Source organism: Engystomops pustulosus, chromosome 4 (genome assembly GCF_040894005.1).
Source record: "Engystomops pustulosus chromosome 4, aEngPut4.maternal, whole genome shotgun sequence".
In the NCBI taxonomy this organism is placed as follows: Eukaryota; Metazoa; Chordata; class Amphibia; order Anura; family Leptodactylidae; genus Engystomops; species Engystomops pustulosus.
In genome coordinates, this window is record NC_092414.1 from 202,694,583 (window position 1) to 202,719,820 (window position 25,238).

Consider the following 25,238-nt stretch of genomic DNA (forward strand, 5'->3'; position numbering starts at 1 on the left):
GCTTTCCATGGAAGCAGCGCCAAGTCACGTCCCAGAACTTCAGGGGGATCCTGATGGAATTCAACAGACTCAAACCCACCCTCAGATCCTGACTTGGGCAATCCCTGAGGGCCAGAGGCTTCTGGATTTTCCTCGACATGGTCCTGATCTCCCACATTCCCAAACCCCATCGGCGAATTGCCTTCAGAACCGGGGCAGCGTAAGCCGGAAGATGCCCATGCTGTGTGCGAAGATTCTTCACTTGTCCTCCTGTCTCCCATTCCTGGAAGAAAAGCCGAAACCATCCCCTACAGTATACCCACAAGGGATACCTTTCCAGAGGTTTGCAACATTGATCTTAAGAAAGGTATTCACTAGGAACACCACAGGTTTGACCATTCACAACCCTCCTTGTCTCCTCGTGCGGTAAGTAACCTCCCTCTTTGTAGGTTCAGCCTATTCCCCCACAACAGCTGGAAGAACAGACTGTAGACCCAAGTCCAGAGGGGTTCTGGCAAGATTCACACACTGCCCAGATATATATGTAGCGGGAGCAGGTAGGTTTTGATCAGGTTAACCCTTTCTCTGAGGGTCAAAGACCAACCCTTCCAGTGGTCCACCTTATGAGCATCAATCTTAAACCTGCTGTCCCAGTTTTGCATGGGGTAATCCCCCTGGCCAATATTGAGTCCTGGGGCCCTGGAAGAGTGTCCGGGAGATCAAAGCCTGGACCTCTCTCTCCCAGCCAGAGACTCACACTTATCCCGGGTTGATCTGGGACCCAGAAGCCTCTGAGTAGTGGTCAACCTCTGACCCATTGCGCCTCCCCTCCCAAGGACACAAAAATGGTGACATCAACGGCATATGCTACCACCCTTAGAACGGCTTCCGGTACCGCACGGTTCATTTCTAAGGAATGGGTTGATCTTGAACACGTACAGTAGTGGGCTCAGAGAACAACCTTGGTGAACACCAGACCCAACCTCAAAAGAGCGGCCAATCCAACTGTTTTGCCCAAAACTTTCAGCCAATCAACAAACTCCCCCAGCAGCCATACCTCAGAAGGACAGACCAGAGGTACTCATAGTTAACCCGATCAAACGCTTTTGCCTGATCCAAGGACTGCAAGTACCCCTTCCAGTTACCAGCCCTGCCCTGCTCCACTGCCTCCCGGACTCAAAGCACAGCACTAAATGTACTGCGGCCTGGAACAGAGCACTGCTGGGCCCCCCAAAAGGGGTGCAAATTGCACCAGCCGATTAAACAGCATCTTTGCCAAAACCTTTCTGTCCGTATTGAGAAGCGCTATGGGCCACCAGTTCTCACCAGTTGCCACTAGATCAGTCCTTTCCCTTTGACAGGATGATCAGGACAGACCTCCTCATTGACTTTGGCAGAGTGCCCGAGGAACGACACTCATTGAATACCTCTGTCAAGAGGGGAACCAAGGCGTCCTTAAAGGTCTTTTAAAACTCGGATGTTAATCCATCCGGACCTGGCGATTTCTTGAGGGCGAGCCCTTCAATCGCCAGGCTGACTTCCTCTTCTCTGATCATTTCTGTCAAAACATCAAAAGAGGGGTCTACTCCTGGCTCAGGGACAGTTTAAGACAGGAAAGCCAACATCACATCCCGATCTAGATCCTTCCTGCCCAAGAGGTGTGAGTAGAAGGATCTGACAACCTCCAGAATCTCTGATCTGGACCTTTTCAGGGATCCCGTACTGTCAACCAGTCCTGTGACAACTTTACTACTCACTGACATCTTGCAGTTTCTGTAAGGGTCGGGCGAACGGTATTTCCCGTAATCCCTCTCAAAAAGCAAAGTTGTGTTTCAGCAAAGATTTCCCTCTGGAGATGTCCTCACGACTACCTCCAGTCGAGATGAGATGCTCAAGTTTCCTCCTCAGGCCCTGATGCAGGTGGTACTGTCCAGGCTCCTGAGGCTTGAGTGCTGGCAGAAGAATCTTGCCACCCTTTTCTTGAACATCTCCCACCACTATGACTTACTGCTACAAAGGCCCAGCAACAGTATCTGGCTCTGAAGAAAGTCCTCAAAGGATTGTCTTAGCTCTGCTTCTCCTAGGAGAGAGGAATTGAGCTTCCAGTAGCCTCTTCCCATCCGGAGATGTGAATCTATAACATTCAGAGAAAACAAAATTAAACAGTGGTCAGAGAACTCCACCTCAACAACAGCCAATGGTGAAGAAATGGCTTCCTCCTTTAAATAAAATCTGTCTATTCTACCCCTATAAAAGGTAAAACCAGCGTGGCCTGAAGTGTGCCGGATGTGGACATCCACCAGGCGAGCCTCACTACCTATGCTATTAAGAGCGACACTATCATAAGTCAGCTTGTCTCTGGAACCTCCCCTATCTTGGGACCTCGTGACAGCATCGAAGTCCCCTCCAAAGACCACCTGCTGATTTGTAAAAAGGTAGGGCTTGATCCTTATAGAGAGACACTTCCTGTCCCACTTGGACTGGGGACCATAGATGTTAATTAGACAAAGTTCTTGTCCCTTCATGAGGACATCCAGGATCAGGCACCTCCCCATTTCTAACCCAATAACTCATCGGCATTCTACCGGTGCGGTAAAAAGGACCGGCGGCAAGAGACCAATAGGAAGGCCCGTGTCTCCATTCCCTCTTAGCTTTAAACACGGCCGCCAAATCTGTCAGCCTGGTCTCCTGCAAAAATAAAATGTCGGCTACAACACGGGCAAGAAAATCAAAGGCCGCAAATCTAGCCGCATTAGACTTAATGCTGGCGACATTAATGGACGCCAGCGTCAACGGAGTAGATGCCGCCATCATGAGTGACTGAGTTAAACAGCTTTTTTCTTAATACTTCCCTTCCCCGACTGTCCTCTGAACACGAACCCTTTTCCCTTTAGAATTGGGGCAACTTCTCTTCAATGAAATTGTGGTGTCCATATTATTATTGGCCCCCAGGGACCCACCCGGACCACCCTCTCTTTCGTCCTTGTCTCCTGACTCTGAGTCAGTCTCCCACTCTGAGGACCCAGCATCCCCCGCGGATAGAGACTCAGCGCCCCCTGCAGGCTGCTCCGCCACCTCCAGAACCCCACCCTAAGCCTCTCCTTCCTGGGAGGCGATCTCATTGAGGGTGAGGAACCGGTTGGAAAGCTCAACCAGAGGGGAGGAAGTTTTCCCTTCCTTAGGTATCTTAGATAGGCCGTGTTTTTTCTTTTTCTGCTTGCGCTTATTTTCTAGCCAAATCCTATTATCCTCATCCATACTCTCATAATGGGAGGACGTGGAGGACATGGCACCTTTCTCGCGCTCCATCCTCCTGACCACCTCATCATCCCTCAGGGCCTCAGTAGCAAGATCAGCCTCTGAGGAAGGACCAAGGGTCACCACAGCAACCTGAGGCTTCCCCAGTTCTCTCCCTTTTTGTCTGGCTTCAAGCCGCCTCAACTGAGAAGGTGACTTATTCTTGCTTTTCTTCACAGGCCCCTCAGCTCCTCCCCCTCTGCTGGTCCCCTCCCCAGCAGAAGCAACCTCCTGGCTCTCCTCCACTGGGGTCACAACCGCATTGGCAAAGGAGCGAGGACAATGGCTGAAAGGGTGACCGAGCTCACCACACAGGTTACACCTAATGTCCTTACAGGATGCAGCGAGATGACCTAGCCCACCACACAAAGCGCACTTCTGCACTTGCCAGCTGGCGCTAAAGTGTGTGGGGTCACAGCACCTGTGACAGACCTTCGGCTGCCCCAGGATTCTGTCTCGCCCAAGAAAGGCTGAAGAAGGAATGTGGGCGACTGTGCCGCCTGAACACTTCAACTTCATCATGAAGGTCCAGGCTGCAGACCAAATGCCAAATTCATCGCGGTTTTTCTGAGGTACCTGAACTACTTCGCCATAACGACTGAGCCAAGTCATGATGTCCATGCAAGAAAGTGACTCATTACGGGTCAAAACGGTCACCTTCTTGACAGCGTTTCGGCGAGACACTGCTTGCACAGCAAAGTCTCGCCAGACGGGCTCGTTCTTTGCCAGCTCATAATTCGACCAGAAGAGCTCTAAGCCCTCCGGCCGAACAAAGCTGACATCGAACTCCGGAGTACCATAAGGATGTATCAGGGCAAAGATGTCACTAGCCCTGAAGTTCATCTTCAGGAGGAGTTCCACCTCCCTTGACCTGGGTGGGCATGCGTCTCTCCCATCCCTTTGCTCTTGGAAGGCTGCCAGGCCATGCCTTGTCTGTCCAGAAGGATAGATCAACCTCCCTCCCCTCTACATTGATTGCCTTTTCCCCTCTCCTGAGAGCCTCCAGAAGACACCTTTGCAAAATGCTATTCCCAGAGCCAGGAGACAAGGAGTTAACCCCACTTACCCCAGCGGTGACACTCGCATAGCTCTTTATGGGAGCGGCCACCACTGGGGGTGCAGATGGATCAGCACTCATACCAGGATCACCCCCCTCAGCACCATTCGGCGTCACTGGGCACTGAGGGTAGAGCCACCTCCATAGCTGATTCAGCCTGAGAAGAGGCAGCTCCAACCCAGATCCTACTTGTGCCCTCTGCCTCACTGGCATTGACCCCTTGTTGTCCAGTTGTTCTTTTAATGTTTGTCCATTGCTGCTCACTGGATGCAAGAGGCCTCTTATCTTTATTAACTATGGACAGTCTCTTAGTGCCTTCTGCAGGGTCTGATGCACCAATACAAAATAACATTTTTCCTGCACCCTTTCCCGCAGGCTGCACAGGACGCTTGGGAGGCTCCACACTACAAGCCCCAGCAGCCGCTCACCGGAGCTAGATGCAGCCACAGCGCTAGGGGCCACAGGAGCCACCGCCCCTGGCCCCGGGCCACCCCCCGTCCCAATGGGGGGCAGCGCACAGTACCAGGACCTGCTGGATTGGACCTGGCTGATGCCTTCCCTGCTTCCTACCTTCCTACCATCCTTCCTACTACAAACAAAGCTGGTGCTCTGCGCCATGATGGAACGTGGCTTTGCAATCTCCCCGCACCCTGGCACCGAGTCCACTGCAGGATTCGGGCTGGGCTGGGTAACGGGGCCTACACGACAGGCTGAAACTGTTGCCTGCCCGGAGGAAACAGGGAGAGGACGAAACACCAAGCTCACCTCCTGAGACGCCTTGATCTTCTTGGGTCTCTTCTTCCTCTTTTGGTCGTCATCTGGCAAATCATCATCAAAGGAAAAGTTCTGGAGGTGAACTGGGGACTCAAGCTGTCGTATCTGAGCCATTAGCGCCCCTCCCTGGCCGCTGTCATCACTTTCCTCCTCCAGGTTGGCAGAACCGCGGCCTGATGGTAATGGCGCTTGCTCTGCAGGCAGCCTGTCGTGCGAGGCCTGCTGGTGTTGGTGCAGGCCACCAGACGGATACGGCTGATCTTCCTCATCATCGCCATCAGCATCATCCGACTGGATCTCAAGCCCCTTCTGCTTTCTCAGCTTCTCCAGGTGCATTTCCTCAAACCTTGCATCGTTTTCTTTTCGTGGAAAGGACCGCTGTGCTCACGGATAAGATGACGCTTTTCCTCCAGAGCAGTGACCTCGGCGTCTGTTAATGGTGGTTAGAAGATCCGACTTCTTCTTCTTAGTGGCCACCCCCGCTAGGGCCAAGGTCTCCCGTATCTCCTCCTGGAGACTCCTCGTTGCCTTGTTAGCTTCCTCGTACTCACGGAGGTGCTCAGCAATCCGAGAGCCATAGATGGTAGCAGACTCCCGGGTCTTAAGATCACCCCATGCTTTTTCAACACCTCCATGAGCACCCAGTTTTTCAGCTGAACCACTCAGATTTGCAGCACAGATACCCAGCTTTCCAGGAGGAGCACTTAGGCCGATGTTACTTGCCTTGATCTTTTGCAAATCGGAGACCTTGCGGCTTCCCTGGGTCTTGGGGGTGGCAGCCGAGGTCACATCGCTGCGTCCTTGGCTCCGGGCAGATCTTCTTACCCCTTCAGCTTTGGCCGGTAACTGGCTTCTCCTGCCTCCCGCCGGCCTGTTCCGGGAGACAGGAGCCTGGGATTTTCCTGCTTCACTCATCCCAGAAACCCACTCCCTCCCTGGGGAGGAGAGAGCAGGCCTGGGTGGATCGAGTTTGCTCCCGGTGGTTCAGGAGCTCAGCAGCAACAACCACACCCTCAGCAGTTCACAGCAGAGTGAGAGAGCACAAACTATTCTGCTGCTGGTGCAGTCACTGTGTACATACATGACATTACTTATCCTGTACTGATCCTGAGTTACATCCTGTATTATACCCCAGAGCTGCACTCACTATTCTGCTGCTGGTGCAGTCACTGTGTACATACATGACATTACTTATCCTGTACTGATCCTGAGTTACATCCTGTATTATACCCCAGAGCTGCACTCACTATTCTGCTGCTGGTGCAGTCACTGTGTACATACATGACATTACTTATCATGTACTGGTCCTGAGCTACATCCTGTATTATACTCCAGAGCTGCACTCACTATTCTGCTGGTGCAGTCACAGTGTACATACATGACATTACTTATCCTGTACTGATCCTGAGTTACATCCTGTATTATACTCTAGAGCTGCACTCACTATTCTCCTTACTTCTTGGCTGAAACTGCAAAGAACATTTGCATTCCTCATGGGAAGCAGTGACAGAAATCTCCCAAACCCCCAAGTAAAGGCAAGGAGTTGACATTGACTCGACAGTCACACAGATAGTTACAGAGTCTGACAAGGAGACACTGATTTTTATTAATCCAATAAAATCCTATAGGTGGCGTATAAAACCTGGTTATTACACAGCCCCCTTACCGCAGATTATAAGCAGCTGTCTCATACATCGAGTTGGCAAAAACACTGGTTCTTAAGGGACAACAAAATATGCAACAAACATAACAGTGGAAGAGACAAAACCAGAGGAGGAAAGTGAAAATTAATATATACAGGCAGTTTTTTTTTTTTGCCCCAGTGACAATTGGAGTTTCAAATTTTTTTGCTGTAATAGGACCAAGAATTATCAATAAAGCTTCATTGCAGACAATTTTAAGCTGATTATTGCAATCTGGGACTATTTTAAAGCATCCAGAGAGCTTCACCAGAGGTCACAGTGGGCAGAGGGGTCCGTCTGTAACTATGGGTTGTCTGTAAGTCGGGTGTCCTTAAGTAGGGGACCGCCTGTATACATATTTCAAAAGAATGAATGAAATAGTCACCTGCAATGACCCAGGCAAATGAATGACGGAATGAAAGATGAATCAAAGACTGAACAAATGAAAGAACAAATAGAAACAAAGGAAGAAAGGTTGAACGAATTAATGGATGAATGTATTTTTATAAAATAGAACAGGCAAGCGAGAACTTAGAGACCTAAAGTAAGGGCTTGTTCACATTGGCGTTGGTGCTCAGCCTCAATTGCGCAACCCTTGCATTTTGTCTCCAATGTGTCTCAGTTTTTCTTCTGTTTTTTCATCCGTTTTTGCCTCTGTGTCCACAAAAAAGCCTGAAGGTTTAGCATTGCTTTGAAAACAGCACATCAGTTTTTTCTGCCTCATCAGTGAAAAAAACAGTTTCATTAGATTTTTTTTGCGGACCCATAGACTTCTATTGCCTTCGTGATCTGCATCAGTAAAAAAACTAGGAAATTTTTCCATAATTTTTTCCATGGACAACCGATCAGTGAAAATACAAACCAATGTGAAACCACCAATAGGAATCAATGGCTTTGTGAGGCATCCGTGGAAATCTCGAATGAAAAAAACTGCGCCAATGTGAAAGAGACGAAAGATTGATGGATGGATGGATAAACAAACGGGTCAACAATTGATTAATTAAATTAATCAATCAATCGAAAAAAAGTTGAAATGATAAATGAGTGAATGATGGAACAGACCATTGCAGAATTAACAAATTATCAAAACAGACCAAACCAATGCCAAAGAAACAGGGGGAGCTTGATGAATGAAAAAAATAATGAATGATTGGACAAATTATCCAAGACACCAGAAGAAGTAATAACAGAGGCATAAGGGACAATTAATAAAAGTAAGAATCAAGAATCAATGTGAACAAAATGAATGAACAGCCAAATTTACATTGAATTAATGAAATAATAAACACACATATGAATGAATGAATCAATGAATATGAACTAGTAATGAACTAGAGAAATACAAGATGTTGAATGATTATTATTAGTAGTATTCAAATTGTGAATAAATAAATTAAAAAAAAATAGGAATACATGAAAGAATAACATGAATGAATGAATGAATGAATGAATAGAAGAGGTAGAGATCTAGAGGAGGAGAGGCTGATATATGGATAAATACATAAAATATCTAAAAAGCATAAATGTAAACTAATGACATGTAAAGGGTTAAAGGTTAAAAAAATGAATGAGAAGTGAATGAATAGAATCCATACATGAATAAATAAAATGCACAGTGTATGAATGAACAAAATAATAAAACAGATTATTGACAAAGAGAGTAAGAGAGGATGATGAAGGGATGAATAAATGAATGACTAAAAGAATTAGATGACATAGAAACGACAAAGTAAAAAAAGAACTAAAATAAACAGAAGAATCGACATATTTATGAATGATCAAATTAAGAAACAAACAAATGAATGGCAAAAAAAATAATTTGAAAGATAAATAAACTTAAAAAAATACATTTATGAAAGAATGAATTATCCAAAACAGGAAAACTTGTTACAGAGAACTGGAATGAATGAATTAAGCCTATTAAGAATGCAGTTAATTTTAGCCTTAAAAAAGGTTTATGAAAATGAATGCAGAAGACATTACCAACGTGTTGTCTATGGAAAGGAATGAAGATAATGACATTCATTTTCATACCTGCTTTGAAAAGAAAAACAAAAGTTGAAATCCAATTGGTGGCTAATGGAAGCATCTCTAGATCTTGTAGTATCAGTAGTATCCTTTGTGTATCAGAGGAGCACAGCTCAAGGGAGAATGAATGAAAAATGAATGAAAAGCCTAAAGTACAAAACGGAAAAGTTAAAAGAAAGAGAAAAAATGATAATGAATAAATGTATGAACCAAAACAGAAGAGATTTAGAACAAGAACTAACTCATGAATGAATTGATGAATGAACGCATGAATGAATGAAGGACATCAGAGTTATTATTATCATTGGATGACTGAATGGACCCAAATAGAAGAGATGCATTCAACACCGGAGGATTTTAGGTAAATTATTGAACAAATTAGTAATTCACTGAAAAAATGAGGAGTACTACTTGAGTGAATTATAAAAGATTAGAATACTGTAGATATGAATGAAAAAGAGGAATAAATAAGTTGTTTATTGAATGGGTAACAGAACACAAATGACTATAACAGAGGAATAAAGAGTGAGAACCTTGAGGACGGTGAATTAGAGAATGAACTCATCAGTTGGGAAAATTAGACGGAATGGTGATTACTTGAATGAATGAATGAATGAATGAATGAATAACAAGTAGGTGAGCAATAGATATCCCTGGTAAAGGAAAAATGAGTAGATATGAAAGAACAAATATACCACATAAATTCAAAGACATTTAGGTGATAATGTCGAATGAATGAATAAAAATAAGTGAATGAACAAAAGAATGAATAGATGAATATAAATATATATAAACATACATATAAATATGTGCAAATACGTTTTATTATGAAGCTTCAAGTCTCAGTAAATCGGAACTGGCCCTTCGAGAGGACTCAAGAATTTGTATGAATGAATTCACTGGACCCACAAAAAGTGGTCAATATTTTAGCTACGATGGAGAGGCCTCCCATCCCCATCCCCAGACGTCCTCCTTTCCCAGGCTATAATTGCTACCTTTCCCCCTTAACTACCAAATGCAATAAACCTAATTGATAATTACAGAAGTACAAAGCCTTCAGATCCACCAAGATGAGACACAACTACAGTCCCGGGGGAAAATCAAGAGAAGAGGAGACAAGAAGAGACCTTTGGACGCACATTGATGGCTGGTCATAGCCAGAAGACCAAAGACCAGCGACATGTGGAACCTGAACATGTAGTTCATCTGCTGACCTTGGCTTCTAAAGATATATTCAAAATGTGGTCACAATCAAAAGTCCAACATCAACTAGTGAAGCTGAGAAGACGTGTTCACCGTAGGTCAATGGACCTCCAAAAGTGTCCATTACAAAAGTCCTTTCTTATCTAAGACTTCAGATTTAGGGAATTCCATGTAGTTGAGGTTAAGGGATGAGAGCTTTGAGGTAAGGTAACTCCAGACCTGTTTATTGCAGACCAAAGAACCTTCAGGATTTTTTAAACAAAAAATTTCCCCAAAATATTATAGAAGTCATTTACTTTACTAGACTACAGATATTTTAAAACTTAAGATGTTTAGAGGACTCTGGGCTGGATGAGGACCTGCAGACTTGAGATAAGGCTACATCAGGGATAAGGTGCCATTTTTGGTTAAGTAGGTAAACCTTAAAAATATCCCAAAAATCCTTATCAGATTGGATAAGAAGGAGAACCTGGAGACTTGCGATGAAGTGATCCCAGACCGGCACATCGTAGACCACTGGACAAAAGAGTATACCTTAAAAATTTCCTTTACTTTTGGATTTTCATATTGAAACTACAGCTCCTTCATTACTTGAGATGTTTAGTGGACTCACTTTGGAGGACCTAGAGACTTGAGATGAGGCGACAACAGACCTTCTCATAAGAGATTATGATTAATCTTTCAACTTTTTGGTGAACTATGAGACATTGGGGGTCATTTACTAAGGGCCCCGATTCGCGTTTTCACGATGTGTTACCCGAATATTTCCGATTTGCGCCGATTTCCCCTGAATTGCCCCAGGATTTTGTTGCACGCGATCGGATTGTGGCTCATCGGCGCCGGCATGCACGCGACGGAAATCGGGGGGCGTGGCCGAACGAAAACCCGACGGATTCAGAAAAACCGCCGCATTTAAAAAAATTTTTTTTAATATTTTTGGTCTGTAGAACTCTAGTTTAGTTCCATATGAGGACCTGGATGGAGATTTGAGATGAGGTGACACCAGACCTTCTCATAAAAGACCAATTAACTTTCAACTTTTTGAAAAAGTTCCTTCCGTGGTGAACCATGAGACACGGGATGTAGTGACTCCAGTTTATCACGCACAAGTTCATCAAATATCAATGAACTTGGAACATTTTTGAAAAAGTGACACCTGAAAATCACCATCGTCCTTTTCTGCCGTTAACAAAAGCTTCAGTGAGATTTCGATTACCAACACTCCACTTTTTGAAAAAGTACACCTAAAAATGGGGAAAAGTCCTGTACAGAAATCCTTTTCTTGCTAAAACTACAGTTCTTTCGAGATGCAAAATTTTTGGAGTATTCTAGGCCAGATAAGTAAGAGGGCCTGGAGACCCATATCATACAGACCTCTGGAACTCCAATAATTTAAAAAAGTTACACTTGAAAAGTCACTTACTGAGGTCATTTTTCGTCTGAACTAAGGCTACCAACTTAAAATGTTTACTTAAGAATGGAGGACCTCAGTTTGGTTTTCTGAAGAAGATTTGGGACTTGAGATGAGGTAACACTAGACCCGTTTATAACAAAATAATGAACATCCATCTTTTTTTAAGTTGTACGTTAACTTTGGTGATTTTATTACTGTTAAGTTATTTTTGGTCTGTAGGACTCCAGTTTAGTTCCATATGAGGACCTGGAGATTTGAGATTAAAGAGCTTCTAACTTTTTTTTTTAAGTAAAAAAATGTCTAAAATGTCTAAAAATGTCTAAAAGTTGATTGAAGAAGTAAATTTCTAGCCTAAACTATGGTTTCTAATATGTTTAGAAGATTCCAGGCTAGAAAAGGATGAAGGACTTGATATGAGTTGACACCAGACCTGTTTATTATAGACTAAGGAACCTCCAACTTTTTGAAAAAGTTACACCTAATATTGGCGAAAAGTGCATTGAAAAATAATTTCCTTGTCTGGACTATGGCTCCTAAGATGTTTAATGAATTCCAGACAAGATGACAAAGCAGACTTGGGGACTTGTGGTGACACCAGACCTGTTTAAACTTTTTTGAAAAAGTTACACCTAAAATTGGACAAAAGTTCATTGAAGAAGTATTTTTTTTTTTTGTCTAAACTATGAGTTCTAAGATGACAAGAGAATTCCAGGTCAGATAAGAATGAGGACCTGGAGACGTGAGGTAACAACAAACCTGTTAGTTACAGAAAGGAACCTCCAACTTTTTGAAAAAGTTACACCTAAAAATTGGACAAAAGTACATTGAAGAAGTCCTTTTCTTGTGTAATCTACACCTTATAATTTGAATAAAGGATTTTATGGCTTACAAGGATGAAGACCTGGAGACTTCAGGTGACAACATACCTGTTAAATACAGACTAAAGAACATCAAACTTTTTGGAAAAAAATACACCTAAAATTGGCCAAAGGTCCATTCTAGAAGTCCTTTTCTTGCCTAAACTCTGTCTCCTAAGATGTTTAGAGGATTCTGGGATGAGGACCTAAAGACTTGAGATGAGGTGACAACAGACCTGTTAGTTTCAGACTAAGGAACCTCCAACTTTTTGAAAAAGTTACACATAAAAATTGTTAAAAAGTCACTGTAGAAGTCATGTTCTTGCCTAAACTATGGCTTCTAAGATATTTAGAGGATTCTGGGATGGATAAGGATGAGGACCTGGAGAACATGACACGAGGTGACACCACAGATGTTAATAACAGACTAAGGAACCAATTTTTAAAAATTAAATTTCCTCTAATATTGGCCAAAAGTCCATTGAAGAAGACCTTTTCTGGCTTAAACCTTTATCTCCTCAGTTGGTTAGATGATTTCAGGACGGATAAGGATGAGAACCTGGAGACTTGAGGTGACACTAACTAATTTTTTTAAAAAAGGTACACCTAAAATTGTTGAGAAGTCCATGAAGAAGCTCTTTTCTTGCCTAAACTATGTCTCCTAAGATGTTTAGATGATTTCAGGGCAGATAAGGATGAGAACCTGAAGACTTGAGGTGACACCAGACCTGTTAATAATGAACAAACTAATTTTTTAAAAAAAGGTACACCTAAAATTGGCCAGAAGTTCTTGAAGAAGTTCTTTTCTTGCCTAAACGATGTCTCCTAAGATGTTTAGATGATTTCAGGGTGGATGAGGATGAGAACCTGAAGACTTGAGGTGACACCAGACCTGTTAATAATGAACAAACTAATTTTTTTAAAAAAGGTACACCTAAAATTGGGCAGAAGTCCTTGAAGAAGTTCTTTTCTTGCCTAAATGATGTCTCCTAAGATGTTTAGAGGCTTCCAGGGCAGATAAGGATGAGAACCTGGAGACTTGAGATGAGGTGACACCAGATAGGTGAGGAAGTGTCTGAGATACAAGGCAGAGGGTGACAGAGACCCTAGCAAAAGAGTAAGGGGGGGGGGGGGTTGTCGAAAAGTCTGCAGTAGATGAATAGAAGAAGAAGAAGAAGGGGGGGGGGGTTATGAGAGGGAGAACGAGGAGGAGGGAGGGACAGACAGAAGAGGACACACAGTCAGACAGAACAGACTGCGAGAAAACTGATACTACAGAGAGAGGACTAAGCCAAGGGCGAGCGCGCACTCATCTATCTCTCTCGCAGGTCTCGGCACACATGGATACATAGTAGTGAGTGTGGATTACAGCCCTATGTCCCCAGTGCGTGTCCTCACATCTACTACATAGAGACCCCGCTCCTGACCCCGCACTATGGAAAGGGGGATACTACCATGGGATTGCTGGAAAGTCACCGTCCTGCTCCTGGTCCTGCAGAGACTCTGCACTGTGAGAACAGGTACCGTCCTCCTGTATGCATGCCCCCTCCATGTGCACTGCTGCCGATATTGGAAGTGGAATAGCAGAGCCGAATTGGTCCTGGTGTTAAGACGCGTAATGGATCTGTAGTTGGTTTACCTGCAGTCCTATGTAAAACCAGTAATAACGCATTGTGATATCATCAGCTACTACCTCTAGCATAGCAAATGACTTAGCAGAGCTGTGTTTGTCATTTACAAACTCAAAACTTCTTGATTTAAATGTGAAATTGTCACTTGACTATCAGAGATAGTTAATAGTTAACTACCATAGATCGTTAATGCATCATGATTAATAAGCATATCTGCAGTCCCATGTAAACTTTGTTTTGATGCATGAAAGATAACTTGGGGAAATAGGCTGATGTAGCAGAGCTGACGGTGCAATATTTGAAGTAGGGTTACGATACACGCAGAGAAAGGAGAGCTGATGTAGCAGAGCTGGGTATGTCAAGTTTTTGATACCTGAGTTATCGATATGACACTACTACCAGCATATCAGCAGATGTAGCAGAGCTGTGTATGTCATTTCTTTGATATCTGAGTGAAGGTGACGGATTACAAGTCTCTACTACCAGTATAGAAGCAGATGTAGCAGGGGTGATTTTGTCATTTAACTATAAGGTGCATCACAATTAACATACTATAATAAGTTTAACGGCAGTCCCATGTAAAAACTATTGTGTATTATCAGATATAATGTAATTGCAGAATCATGCAGATGTAGCAGTGCTGAATGATGCCTTTACATGAGGTTGCATTGTACAGATGTAGATGAGCTATGTTTGTGTTGTATAGAATATGAGATGAAAAAAAGATGTAGCAGAGTTGTGTGTGCGCATTGTATAAGATATGAGATGACATATGATGTTGGAGTGCTCTGAGTTTATTGTATAACATATGATATAAAACATATCCAATTCTTCATGTGAAATAGGTTTGATGTGGATACAGATGTAGCAGAGCTGAATTTGTCATTTCATTATTTGGGATGTATCTTCATACATCATAATGACTTTCTGAGTTCAGATAATCCTTTTGGTCCACCTGCAGTCCCATGTAAACTCACATACTGTGATAGCACAGTGGTCTGTGTCAAATGACAAACCCAGCACTGCTACATATGTCAATGAAAGAATACATTTGCAATATTTGAGATTTTTTTATTGCATATGTTTAGTTTATGACTTTGAATTGGACGACAACTTGTGACTCCAGATGTTGTGACACTACAACTTGCAGGCTGTCAGGCCATGCTGGGAGTTGTAGTCACCTGACAGCTGCGGCTGTTTAATGTCAGGGAGAGTTTATTTCTATAGCAATCAGTTTCTGGTGAACTGGTGGGACCTCCCTGCTGAAGTTCAAGGCGGAGGTCAAAATCAAGATGACTTGTCTGCAGCTCAACACTACTACTCTGGGCACAGCAGAGCTGGATATGCAGCCTGTAGCAGAAGGGACTTTGTAATTTAGAGAAACTGTTGTACAGAGGGTATTTTACAGGGGAGCTCTGCTGCAGGGGTATAATACAGAGGAGCTCTGCTGCAGGGAGTATAATACAGAGGAGCTCTGCTGCAGGGAGTATAATACAGAGGAGCTCTGCTGCAGGGGTATAATACAGAGGAGCTCTGCTGCTGGGGGTATTATACAGGGGAGCTCTGCTGCAGGGGTATAATACAGAGGAGCTCTGCTGCAGGGGGTATAATACAGAGGAGCTCTGCTGTAGGGGTATAATACAGAGGAGCTCTGCTGCAGGGGTATAATACGGAGGAGCTCTGCTGTAGGGGTATAATACAGAGGAGCTCTGCTGCAGGGGTCTAATACAGAGGAGCTCTGCTGCAGGGGTATAATACAGAGGAGCTCTGCTGCAGGGGTATAATACAGAGGAGCTCTGCTGCAGGGGGGTGTGATACAGAGGAGCTCTGCTGCAGGGGTATAATACAGAGGAGCTCTGCTGCAGGGGTATAATACAGAGGAGCTCTGCTGCAGGGGTATGATACAGAGGAGCTCTGCTGCAGGGGGGTATAATACAGAGGAGCTCTGCTGCAGGGGTATAATATAGAGGAGCTCTGCTGCAGGGGGGTATGATACAGAGGAGCTCTGCTGCAGGGGTATAATACAGAGGAGCTCTGCTGCAGGGGTATAATCCAGAGGAGCTCTGCTGCAGGGGTATAATACAGAGGAGCTCTGCTGCAGGGGGATATAATACAGAGGAGCTCTGCTGCAGGGGTATAATACAGAGGAGCTCTGCTGCAGGGGTATAATACAGAGGAGCTCTGCTGCAGGGGGGTATAATACAGAGGAGCTCTGCTGCAGGGGTATAATACAGAGGAGCTCTGCTGCAGGGGTATAATACAGAGGAGCTCTGCTGCAGGGAGTATAATACAGAGGAGCTCTGCTGCAGGGAGTATAATACAGAGGAGCTCTGCTGCAGGGGTATAATACAGAGGAGCTCTGCTGCAGGGGTATAATACAGAGGAGCTCTGCTGCAGGGGGGTATAATACAGAGGAGCTCTGCTGCAGGGGTATAATACAGAGGAGCTCTGCTGCAGGGGTATAATACAGAGGAGCTCTGCTGCAGGGAGTATAATACAGAGGAGCTCTGCTGCAGGGAGTATAATACAGAGGAGCTCTGCTGCAGGGGTATAATACAGAGGAGCTCTGCTGCTGGGGGTATTATACAGGGGAGCTCTGCTGCAGGGGTATAATACAGAGGAGCTCTGCTGCAGGGGGTATAATACAGAGGAGCTCTGCTGTAGGGGTATAATACAGAGGAGCTCTGCTGCAGGGGTCTAATACAGAGGAGCTCTGCTGCAGGGGTATAATACAGAGGAGCTCTGCTGCAGGGGTATAATACAGAGGAGCTCTGCTGCAGGGGGGTATGATACAGAGGAGCTCTGCTGCAGGGGTATAATATAGAGGAGCTCTGCTGCAGGGGTATAATCCAGAGGAGCTCTGCTGCAGGGGTATAATACAGAGGAGCTCTGCTGCAGGGGGATATAATACAGAGGAGCTCTGCTGCAGGGGTATAATACAGAGGAGCTCTGCTGCAGGGGTATAATACAGAGGAGCTCTGCTGCAGGGGGGTATAATACAGAGGAGCTCTGCTGCAGGGGTATAATACAGAGGAGCTCTGCTGCAGGGGTATAATACAGAGGAGCTCTGCTGCAGGGGGGTATAATACAGAGGAGCTCTGCTGCAGGGGGGTATAATACAGAGGAGCTCTGCTGCAGGGGGGTATAATACAGAGGAGCTCTGCTGCAGGGGGGTATAATACAGAGGAGGTCTGCTGCAGGGGGTATAATACAGAGGAGCTCTGCTGCAGGGTATAATACAGAGGAGCTCTGCTGCAGGGGTATAAAACAGAGGAGCTCTGCTGCAGGGACTATAATACAGAGGAGCTCTGCTGCAGGGGGTATAATACAGAGGAGCTCTGCTGCAGGGGTATAATACAGAGGAGCTCCGCTGCATTGGGTATAATACAGAGGAGCTCTGCTGCAGGGGTATAATACAGAGGAGCTCTGCTGCAGGGGGTATAATACAGAGGAGCTCTGCTGCAGGGGTATAATACAGAGGAGCTCTGCTGCAGGGGGGTATAATACAGAGGAGCTCTGCTGCAGGGGGTATAATACAGAGGAGCTCTGCTGCAGGGGTATAATACAGAGGAGCTCTGCTGCAGAGGTATAATACAGAGGAGCTCTGCTGCAGGGGTATAATACAGAGGAGCTCTGCTGCAGGGGTATTATACAGAGGAGCTCTGCTGCAGGGGTATAATACAGAGGAGCTCTGCTGCAGGGGTATAATACAGAGGAGCTCTGCTGCAGGGGTATAATACAGAGGAGCTCTGCTGCAGAGGTATAATACAGAGGAGCTCTGCTGCAAGGGGTATAATACAGAGGAGCTCTGCTACAAGGGGTATAATACAGAGGAGCTCTGCTGCAGAGGTATAATACAGAGGAGCTCTGCGGCAGGGGTATAATACAGAGGAGCTCTGCTGCAGGGGGTATAATACAGAGGAGATCTGCTGCAGTGGTAGAATAAAGAGGAGCTCTGCTGCAGGGGGTATAATACAGAGGAGTTCTGCTGCAGAGGATATAATACAGAGGAGCTCTGCTGCAGGGGGTATAATACATAGGAGCTCTGCTGCAGGTGTGTAATACAGAGGAGCTCTGCTGCAGGGGTATAATACAGAGGAGCTCTGCTGCAGGGGTATAATACAGAGGAGTTCTGCTGCAGGGGTATAATACAGAGGAGCTCTGCTGCAAGGGGTATAATACAGAGGAGCTCTGCTGCAGGGGGTATAATAAAGGAGAGCTCTGCTGCAGGGGGTATAATACAGGAGAGCTCTGCTGCAGGGGTATAATACAGAGGAGCTCTGCGGCAGGGGTATAATACAGAGGAGCTCTGCTGCAGGGGTATAATACAGAGGAGCTCTGCTGCAGGGGTATAATACAGAGGATCTCTTTTGCAGGGGGTATAATACAGAGGGGCTCTGCTGCAGGGGTGTAATACAGAGGAGCTCTGCTGCAGGGGTATAATACAGAGGAGCTCTGCTGCAGGGGTATAATACAGAGGAGCTCTGCTGCAGGGGGTATAATACAGAGGAGCTCTGCTGTAGGGGTATAATACAGAGGAGCTCTGCTGCAGGGGGTATAATACAGAGGAGCTCTGCTGCAGGGGGTATAATACAGAGGAGCTCTGCTGCAGGGGTTAAAATACATAGGAGCTCTGCTGCAGGGGTATAATACAGAGGAGCTCTGCTGCAGGGGGTATAATACAGAGGAGCTCTGCTGCAGGGGTATAATACAGAGGAGCTCTGCTGCAGGGGGGTATAATACAGAGGAGCTCTGCTGCAGGGGGTATAATACAGAGGAGCTCTGCTGCAGGGGTATAATACAGAGGAGCTCTGCTGCAGGGGGTATAATACAGAGGAGCTCTGCTGCAGGGGTATAATACAGAGGAGCTCTGCTGCAGGGGGTATAAAACAGAGGAGCTCTGCTGCAGGGTATAATACAGAGGAGCTCTGCTGCAGGGGTATAATACAGAGGAGCTCCGCTGCATTGGGTATAATACAGAGGAGCTCTGCTGCAGGGGTATAATACAGAGGAGCTCTGCTGCAGGGGTATAATACAGAGGAGCTCTGCTGCAGGGGGGTATAATACAGAGGAGCTCTGATGCAGGGATATAATACAGAGGAGCTCTGCTGCAGGGGGGTATAATACAGAGGAGGTCTGCTGCAGGGGGTATGATATAGAGGAGCTCTGCTGCAGGGGTATAAAACAGAGGAGCTCTGCTGCAAGGGGTATAATACAGAGGATCTCTTTTGCAGGGGTATAATACAGAGGAGCTCTGCGGCAGGGGTATTTTACAGGGGAGCTCTGCTGCAGGGGTATAATACAGAGGGGCTCTGCTGCAGTGGTATAATACAGAGGAGCTCTGCTGCAGGGGGTATAATACAGAGGAGCTCTGCTGCAGGGGGTATAATACAGAGGAGCTCTGCTGCAGAGGTATAATACAGAGGAGCTCTGCTGCAGGGGGTATAATACAGAGGAGCTCTGCTGCAGAGGTATAATACAGAGGAGCTCTGCTGCAAGGGGTATAATACAGAGGATCTCTTTTGCAGGGGTATAATACAGAGGAGCTCTGCGGCAGGGGTATTTTACAGGGGAGCTCTGCTGCAGGGGTATAATACAGAGGAGCTCTGCTGCAGGGAGTATAATACAGAGGAGCTCTGCTGCAGGGAGTATAATACAGAGGAGCTCTGCTGCAGGGGTATAATACAGAGGAGCTCTGCTGCAGGGGTATAATACAGAGGAGCTCTGCTGCAGGGGTATAATACAGAGGGGCTCTGCTGCTGGGGGTATTATACAGGGGAGCTCTGCTGCAGGGGTATAATACAGAGGAGCTCTGCTGCAGGGGGGTATGATACAGAGGAGCTCTGCTGCAGGGGTATAATACAGAGGAGCTCTGCTGCAGGGGTATAATACAGAGGAGCTCTGCTGCAGGGGTATAATACAGAGGAGCTCTGCTGCAGGGGGGTATAATACAGAGGAGCTCTGCTGCAGGGGGGTATAATACAGAGGAGCTCTGCTGCAGGGGTATAATACAGAGGAGCTCTGCTGCAGGGGTATAATACAGAGGAGCTCTGCTGCAGGGGGGTATAATACAGAGGAGCTCTGCTGCAGGGATATAATACAGAGGAGCTCTGCTGCAGGGGGTATAATACAGAGGAGCTCTGCTGCAGTGGTATAATACAGAGGAGCTCTGCTGCAGGGGGTATAATACAGAGGAGCTCTGCTACAGGGGGTATAATACAGAGGAGCTCTGCTACAAGGGGTATAATACAGAGGAGCTCTGCTACAGGGGGTATAATACAGAGGAGCTCTGCTGCAGAGGTATAATACAGAGGAGCTCTGCTGCAGGGGGTATAATACAGAGGAGCTCTGCTACAGGGGGTATAATACAGAGGAGCTCTGCTACAAGGGGTATAATACAGAGGAGCTCTGCTGCAGGGAGTATAATACAGAGGAGCTCTGCTGCAGGGAGTATAATACAGAGGAGCTCTGCTGCAGGGGTATAATACAGAGGAGCTCTGCTGCAGGGGTATAATACAGAGGAGCTCTGCTGCAGGGGTATAATACAGAGGGGCTCTGCTGCTGGGGGTATTATACAGGGGAGCTCTGCTGCAGGGGTATAATACAGAGGAGCTCTGCTGCAGGGGGGTATGATACAGAGGAGCTCTGCTGCAGGGGTATAATACAGAGGAGCTCTGCTGCAGGGGTATAATACAGAGGAGCTCTGCTGCAGGGGTATAATACAGAGGAGCTCTGCTGCAGGGGGGTATAATACAGAGGAGCTCTGCTGCAGGGGGGTATAATACAGAGGAGCTCTGCTGCAGGGGTATAATACAGAGGAGCTCTGCTGCAGGGGTATAATACAGAGGAGCTCTGCTGCAGGGGGGTATAATACAGAGGAGCTCTGCTGCAGGGATATAATACAGAGGAGCTCTGCTGCAGGGGGTATAATACAGAGGAGCTCTGCTGCAGTGGTATAATACAGAGGAGCTCTGCTGCAGGGGGTATAATACAGAGGAGCTCTGCTACAGGGGGTATAATACAGAGGAGCTCTGCTACAAGGGGTATAATACAGAGGAGCTCTGCTACAGGGGGTATAATACAGAGGAGCTCTGCTGCAGAGGTATAATACAGAGGAGCTCTGCTGCAGGGGGTATAATACAGAGGAGCTCTGCTACAGGGGGTATAATACAGAGGAGCTCTGCTACAAGGGGTATAATACAGAGGAGCTCTGCTGCAGGGGGTATAATACAGAGGAGATCTGCTGCAGTGGTAGAATTAAGAGGAGCTCTGCTGCAGGGGGTATAATACAGAGGAGTTCTGCTGCAGAGGATATAATACAGAGGAGCTCTGCTGCAGGGGTATAATACAGAGGAGCTCTGCTGCAGGGGGATATAATACAGAGGAGCTCTGCTGCAGGGGGTATAATACATAGGAGCTCTGCTGCAGGTGTGTAATACAGAGGAGCTCTGCTGCAGGGGTATAATACAGAGGAGTTCTGCTGCAGGGGTATAATACAGAGGAGCTCTGCTGCAAGGGGTATAATAAAGAGGAGCTCTGCTGCAGAAGGTATAATAAAGGAGAGCTCTGCTGCAGGGGGTATAATACAGGAGAGCTCTGCTGCAGGGGTATAATACAGAGGAGCTCTGCTGCAGGGGTATAATACAGAGGAGCTCTGCTGCAGGGGTATAATACAGAGGAGCTCTGCTGCAGGGGTATAATACAGAGGAGCTCAGCTGCAGGGGTATAATACAGAGGAGCTCTGCTGCAGGGGGTATAATAAAGGAGAGCTCTGCTGCAGGGGGTATAATACAGGAGAGCTCTGCTGCAGGGGTATAATACAGAGGAGCTCTGCTGCAGGGGTATAATACAGAGGAGCTCAGCTGCAGGGGTATAATACAGAGGAGCTCTGCTGCAGGGGGTATAATAAAGGAGAGCTCTGCTGCAGGGGTATAATACAGAGGAGCTCTGCTGCAGGGGTATAATATAGAGGAGGTCTGCTGCAGGGGGTATAATACAGAGGAGCTCTGCTGCAGGGGTATAATACAGAGGAGCTCAGCTGCAGGGGTATAATACAGAGGAGCTCTGCTGCAGGGGGTATAATAAAGGAGAGCTCTGCTGCAGGGGGTATAATACAGGAGAGCTCTGCTGCAGGGTATAATACAGAGGAGCTCTGCTGCAGGGGTATAATACAGAGGAGGTCTGCTGCAGGGGGTATAATACAGAGGAGCTCTGCTGCAGGGGTATAATACAGAGGAGCTCAGCTGCAGGGGTATAATACAGAGGATCTCTTTTGCAGGGGGTATAATACAGAGGAGCTCTGCTGCAGGGGTGTAATACAGAGGAGCTCTGCTGCAGGGGTATAATACAGAGGAGCTCTGCTGCAGGGGGTATAATACAGAGGAGCTCTGCTGCAGGGGTATAATACAGAGGAGCTCTGCTTCAGGGGGTATAATACAGAGGAGCTCTGCTGCAGGGGGTATAATACAGAGGAGCTCTGCTGCAGGGGTTAAAATACAGAGGAGCTCTGCTGCAGGGGTATAATACAGAGGAGCTCTGCTGCAGGGGGTATAATACAGAGGAGCTCTGCTGCAGGGGTATAATACAGAGGAGCTCTGCTGCAGAGGGGTATAATACAGAGGAGCTCTGCTGCAGGGGGTATAATACAGAGGAGCTCTGCTGCAGGGGTATAATACAGAGGAGCTCTGCTGCAGGGGGGTATAATATAGAGGAGCTCTGCTGCAGGGCGGTATAATACAGAGGAGCTCTGCTGCAGGGGGTATAATACAGAGGAGCTCTGCTGCAGGGGGGTATAATACAGAGGAGCTCTGCTGCAGGGGGTATAATACAGAGGAGCTCTGCTGCAGGGGTATAATACAGAGGAGCTCTGCTGTAGGGATATAATACAGAGGAGCTCCGCTGCATTGGGTATAATACAGAGGAGCTCTGCTGCAGGGGTATAATACAGAGGAGCTCTGCTGCAGGGGGGTATAATATAGAGGAGCTCTGCTGCAGGGCGGTATAATACAGAGGAGCTCTGCTGCAGGGGGTATAATACAGAGGAGCTCTGCTGCAGGGGGGTATAATACAGAGGAGCTCTGCTGCAGGGGGTATAATACAGAGGAGCTCTGCTGCAGGGGTATAATACAGAGGAGCTCTGCTGTAGGGATATAATACAGAGGAGCTCCGCTGCATTGGGTATAATACAGAGGAGCTCTGCTGCAGGGGTATAATACAGAGGAGCTCTGCTGCAGGGGGGTATAATATAGAGGAGCTCTGCTGCAGGGCGGTATAATACAGAGGAGCTCTGCTGCAGGGGGTATAATACAGAGGAGCTCTGCTGCAGGGGGGTATAATACAGAGGAGCTCTGCTGCAGGGGGTATAATACAGAGGAGCTCTGCTGCAGGGGTATAATACAGAGGAGCTCTGCTGTAGGGATATAATACAGAGGAGCTCCGCTGCATTGGGTATAATACAGAGGAGCTCTGCTGCAGGGGTATAATACAGAGGAGCTCTGCTGCAGGGGTATAATACAGAGGAGCTCTGCTGCAGGGATATAATACAGAGGAGCTCTGCTGCAGGGGGGTATAATACAGAGGAGCTCTGCTGCAGGGGGTATAATACAGAGGAGCTCTGCTGCAGGGGTATAATACAGAGGAGCTCTGCTGTAGGGGTATAATACAGAGGAGCTCCGCTGCATTGGGTATAATACAGAGGATCTCTGCTGCAGGGGTATAATACAGAGGAGCTCTGCTGCAGGGGTATAATACAGAGGAGCTCTGCTGCAGGGATATAATACAGAGGAGCTCTGCTGCAGGGGGTATAATACATAGGAGCTCTGCTGCAGGGGGTATAATACAGAGGAGCTCTGCTGCAGGGGTATAAAACAGAGGAGCTCTGCTGCAGTGGTATAATACAGAGGAGCTCTGCTGCAGGGGTATAATACAGAGGAGCTCTGCTGCAGGGGGTATAATACAGAGGAGCTCTGCTGCAGGGGTATAATACAGAGGAGCTCTGCTGTAGGGGTATAATACAGAGGAGCTCTGCTGCATTGGGTATAATACAGAGGAGCTCTGCTGCAGAGGTATAATACAGAGGAGTTCTGCTGCAGGGGGTATAATACAGAGGAGCTCTGCTGCAGAGGTATAATACAGAGGAGCTCTGCTGCAAGGGGTATAATACAGAGGAGCTCTGCTGCAGGGTGTATAATACAGAGGCGCTCTGCTGCAGTGGTATAATACAGAGGAGCTCTGCTGCAGGGAGTATAATACAGAGGAGCTCTGCTGCAGGGGTATAATACAGAGGAGCTCTGCTGCAAGGGGTATAATACAGAGGAGCTCTGCTGCAGGGTGTATAATACAGAGGAGCTCTGCTGCAGGGGTATAATACAGAGGAGTTCTGCTGCAGGGGTATAATACAGAGGAGCTCTGCTGCAGGGGGTATAATACAGAGGAGGTCTGCTGCAGGGGTATAATACAGAGGAGCTCTGCTGCAGGGGTATAATACAGAGGAGCTCTGCTGCAGGGGTATAATACAGGGGAGCTCTGCGGCAGGGGTATAATACAGAGGAGCTCTGCTGCAGGGGTATAATACAGAGGAGTTCTGCTGCAGGGGGTATAATACAGAGAAGCTCTGCTGCAGGGGTATAATACAGAGGGGCTCTGCTGCAGGGGGTATAATACAGAGGAGCTCTGCTGCAGGGGTATAATACAGAGGAGCTCTGCTGCAGGGGTATAATACAGAGGGGCTCTGCTGCAGGGGTATAATACAGAGGGGCTCTGCTGCAGGGGGTATAATACAGAGGAGCTCTGCTGCAGGGGTATAATACAGAGGGGCTCTGCTGCAGAGGAGACATCTCTTATGGTGGGCGTACGGAGGGGAAGGATGTTCTGTAGACTGCAGTGTGTATACGGATGAAATATGAAGCATTAAACAAGTTCCAGGCTATTACCTATGCGGAGGATCAGACGTTTAGGTCTTATCTGTGATCTAGTTGTGGGGGATTTACATTCCTCTATACAGTAGGAGATCCTGAGGAGAAGAAGAGTAGGGAGCTTCCACCTGTAGGGCTCATGAGGACCTCCACCGTAATATCAGGACCTCCACCGTAATATCAGCACCTCCACCGTAATATCAGCACCTCCACCGTAATATCAGCACCTCCACCGTAATATCAGGACCTCCACCGTAATATCAGGACTTCCACTGTAATATCAGGACCTCCACCGTAATATCAGGACCTCCACCGTAATATCAGGACCTCCACCGTAATATCAGCACCTCCACCGTAATATCAGCACCTCCACCGTAATATCAGGACTTCCACCGTAATATCA

At 46.7% G+C, this 25,238-nt stretch overlaps 2 protein-coding genes across 4 annotated transcripts in view; one reads left to right on the forward strand and one right to left on the reverse strand.

Moving 5' to 3' along the window:
- Window positions 1-25,238, reverse strand: part of RDH8 (retinol dehydrogenase 8) — a 192,369-nt gene that overhangs the window by 56,411 nt on the left and 110,720 nt on the right. The window lies entirely within an intron of this gene.
- COL5A3 (collagen type V alpha 3 chain) overlaps window positions 13,532-25,238 on the forward strand; it is a 111,340-nt gene continuing 99,633 nt past the window's right edge. For both annotated transcript variants that reach the window (XM_072149452.1, XM_072149453.1), the window contains exon 1: window positions 13,532-13,811. In XM_072149452.1, coding sequence (XP_072005553.1) covers window positions 13,727-13,811 — 85 coding nt within the window. In that variant the 5' untranslated portion in view covers window positions 13,532-13,726. The remainder of the gene's footprint in view (window positions 13,812-25,238) is intronic.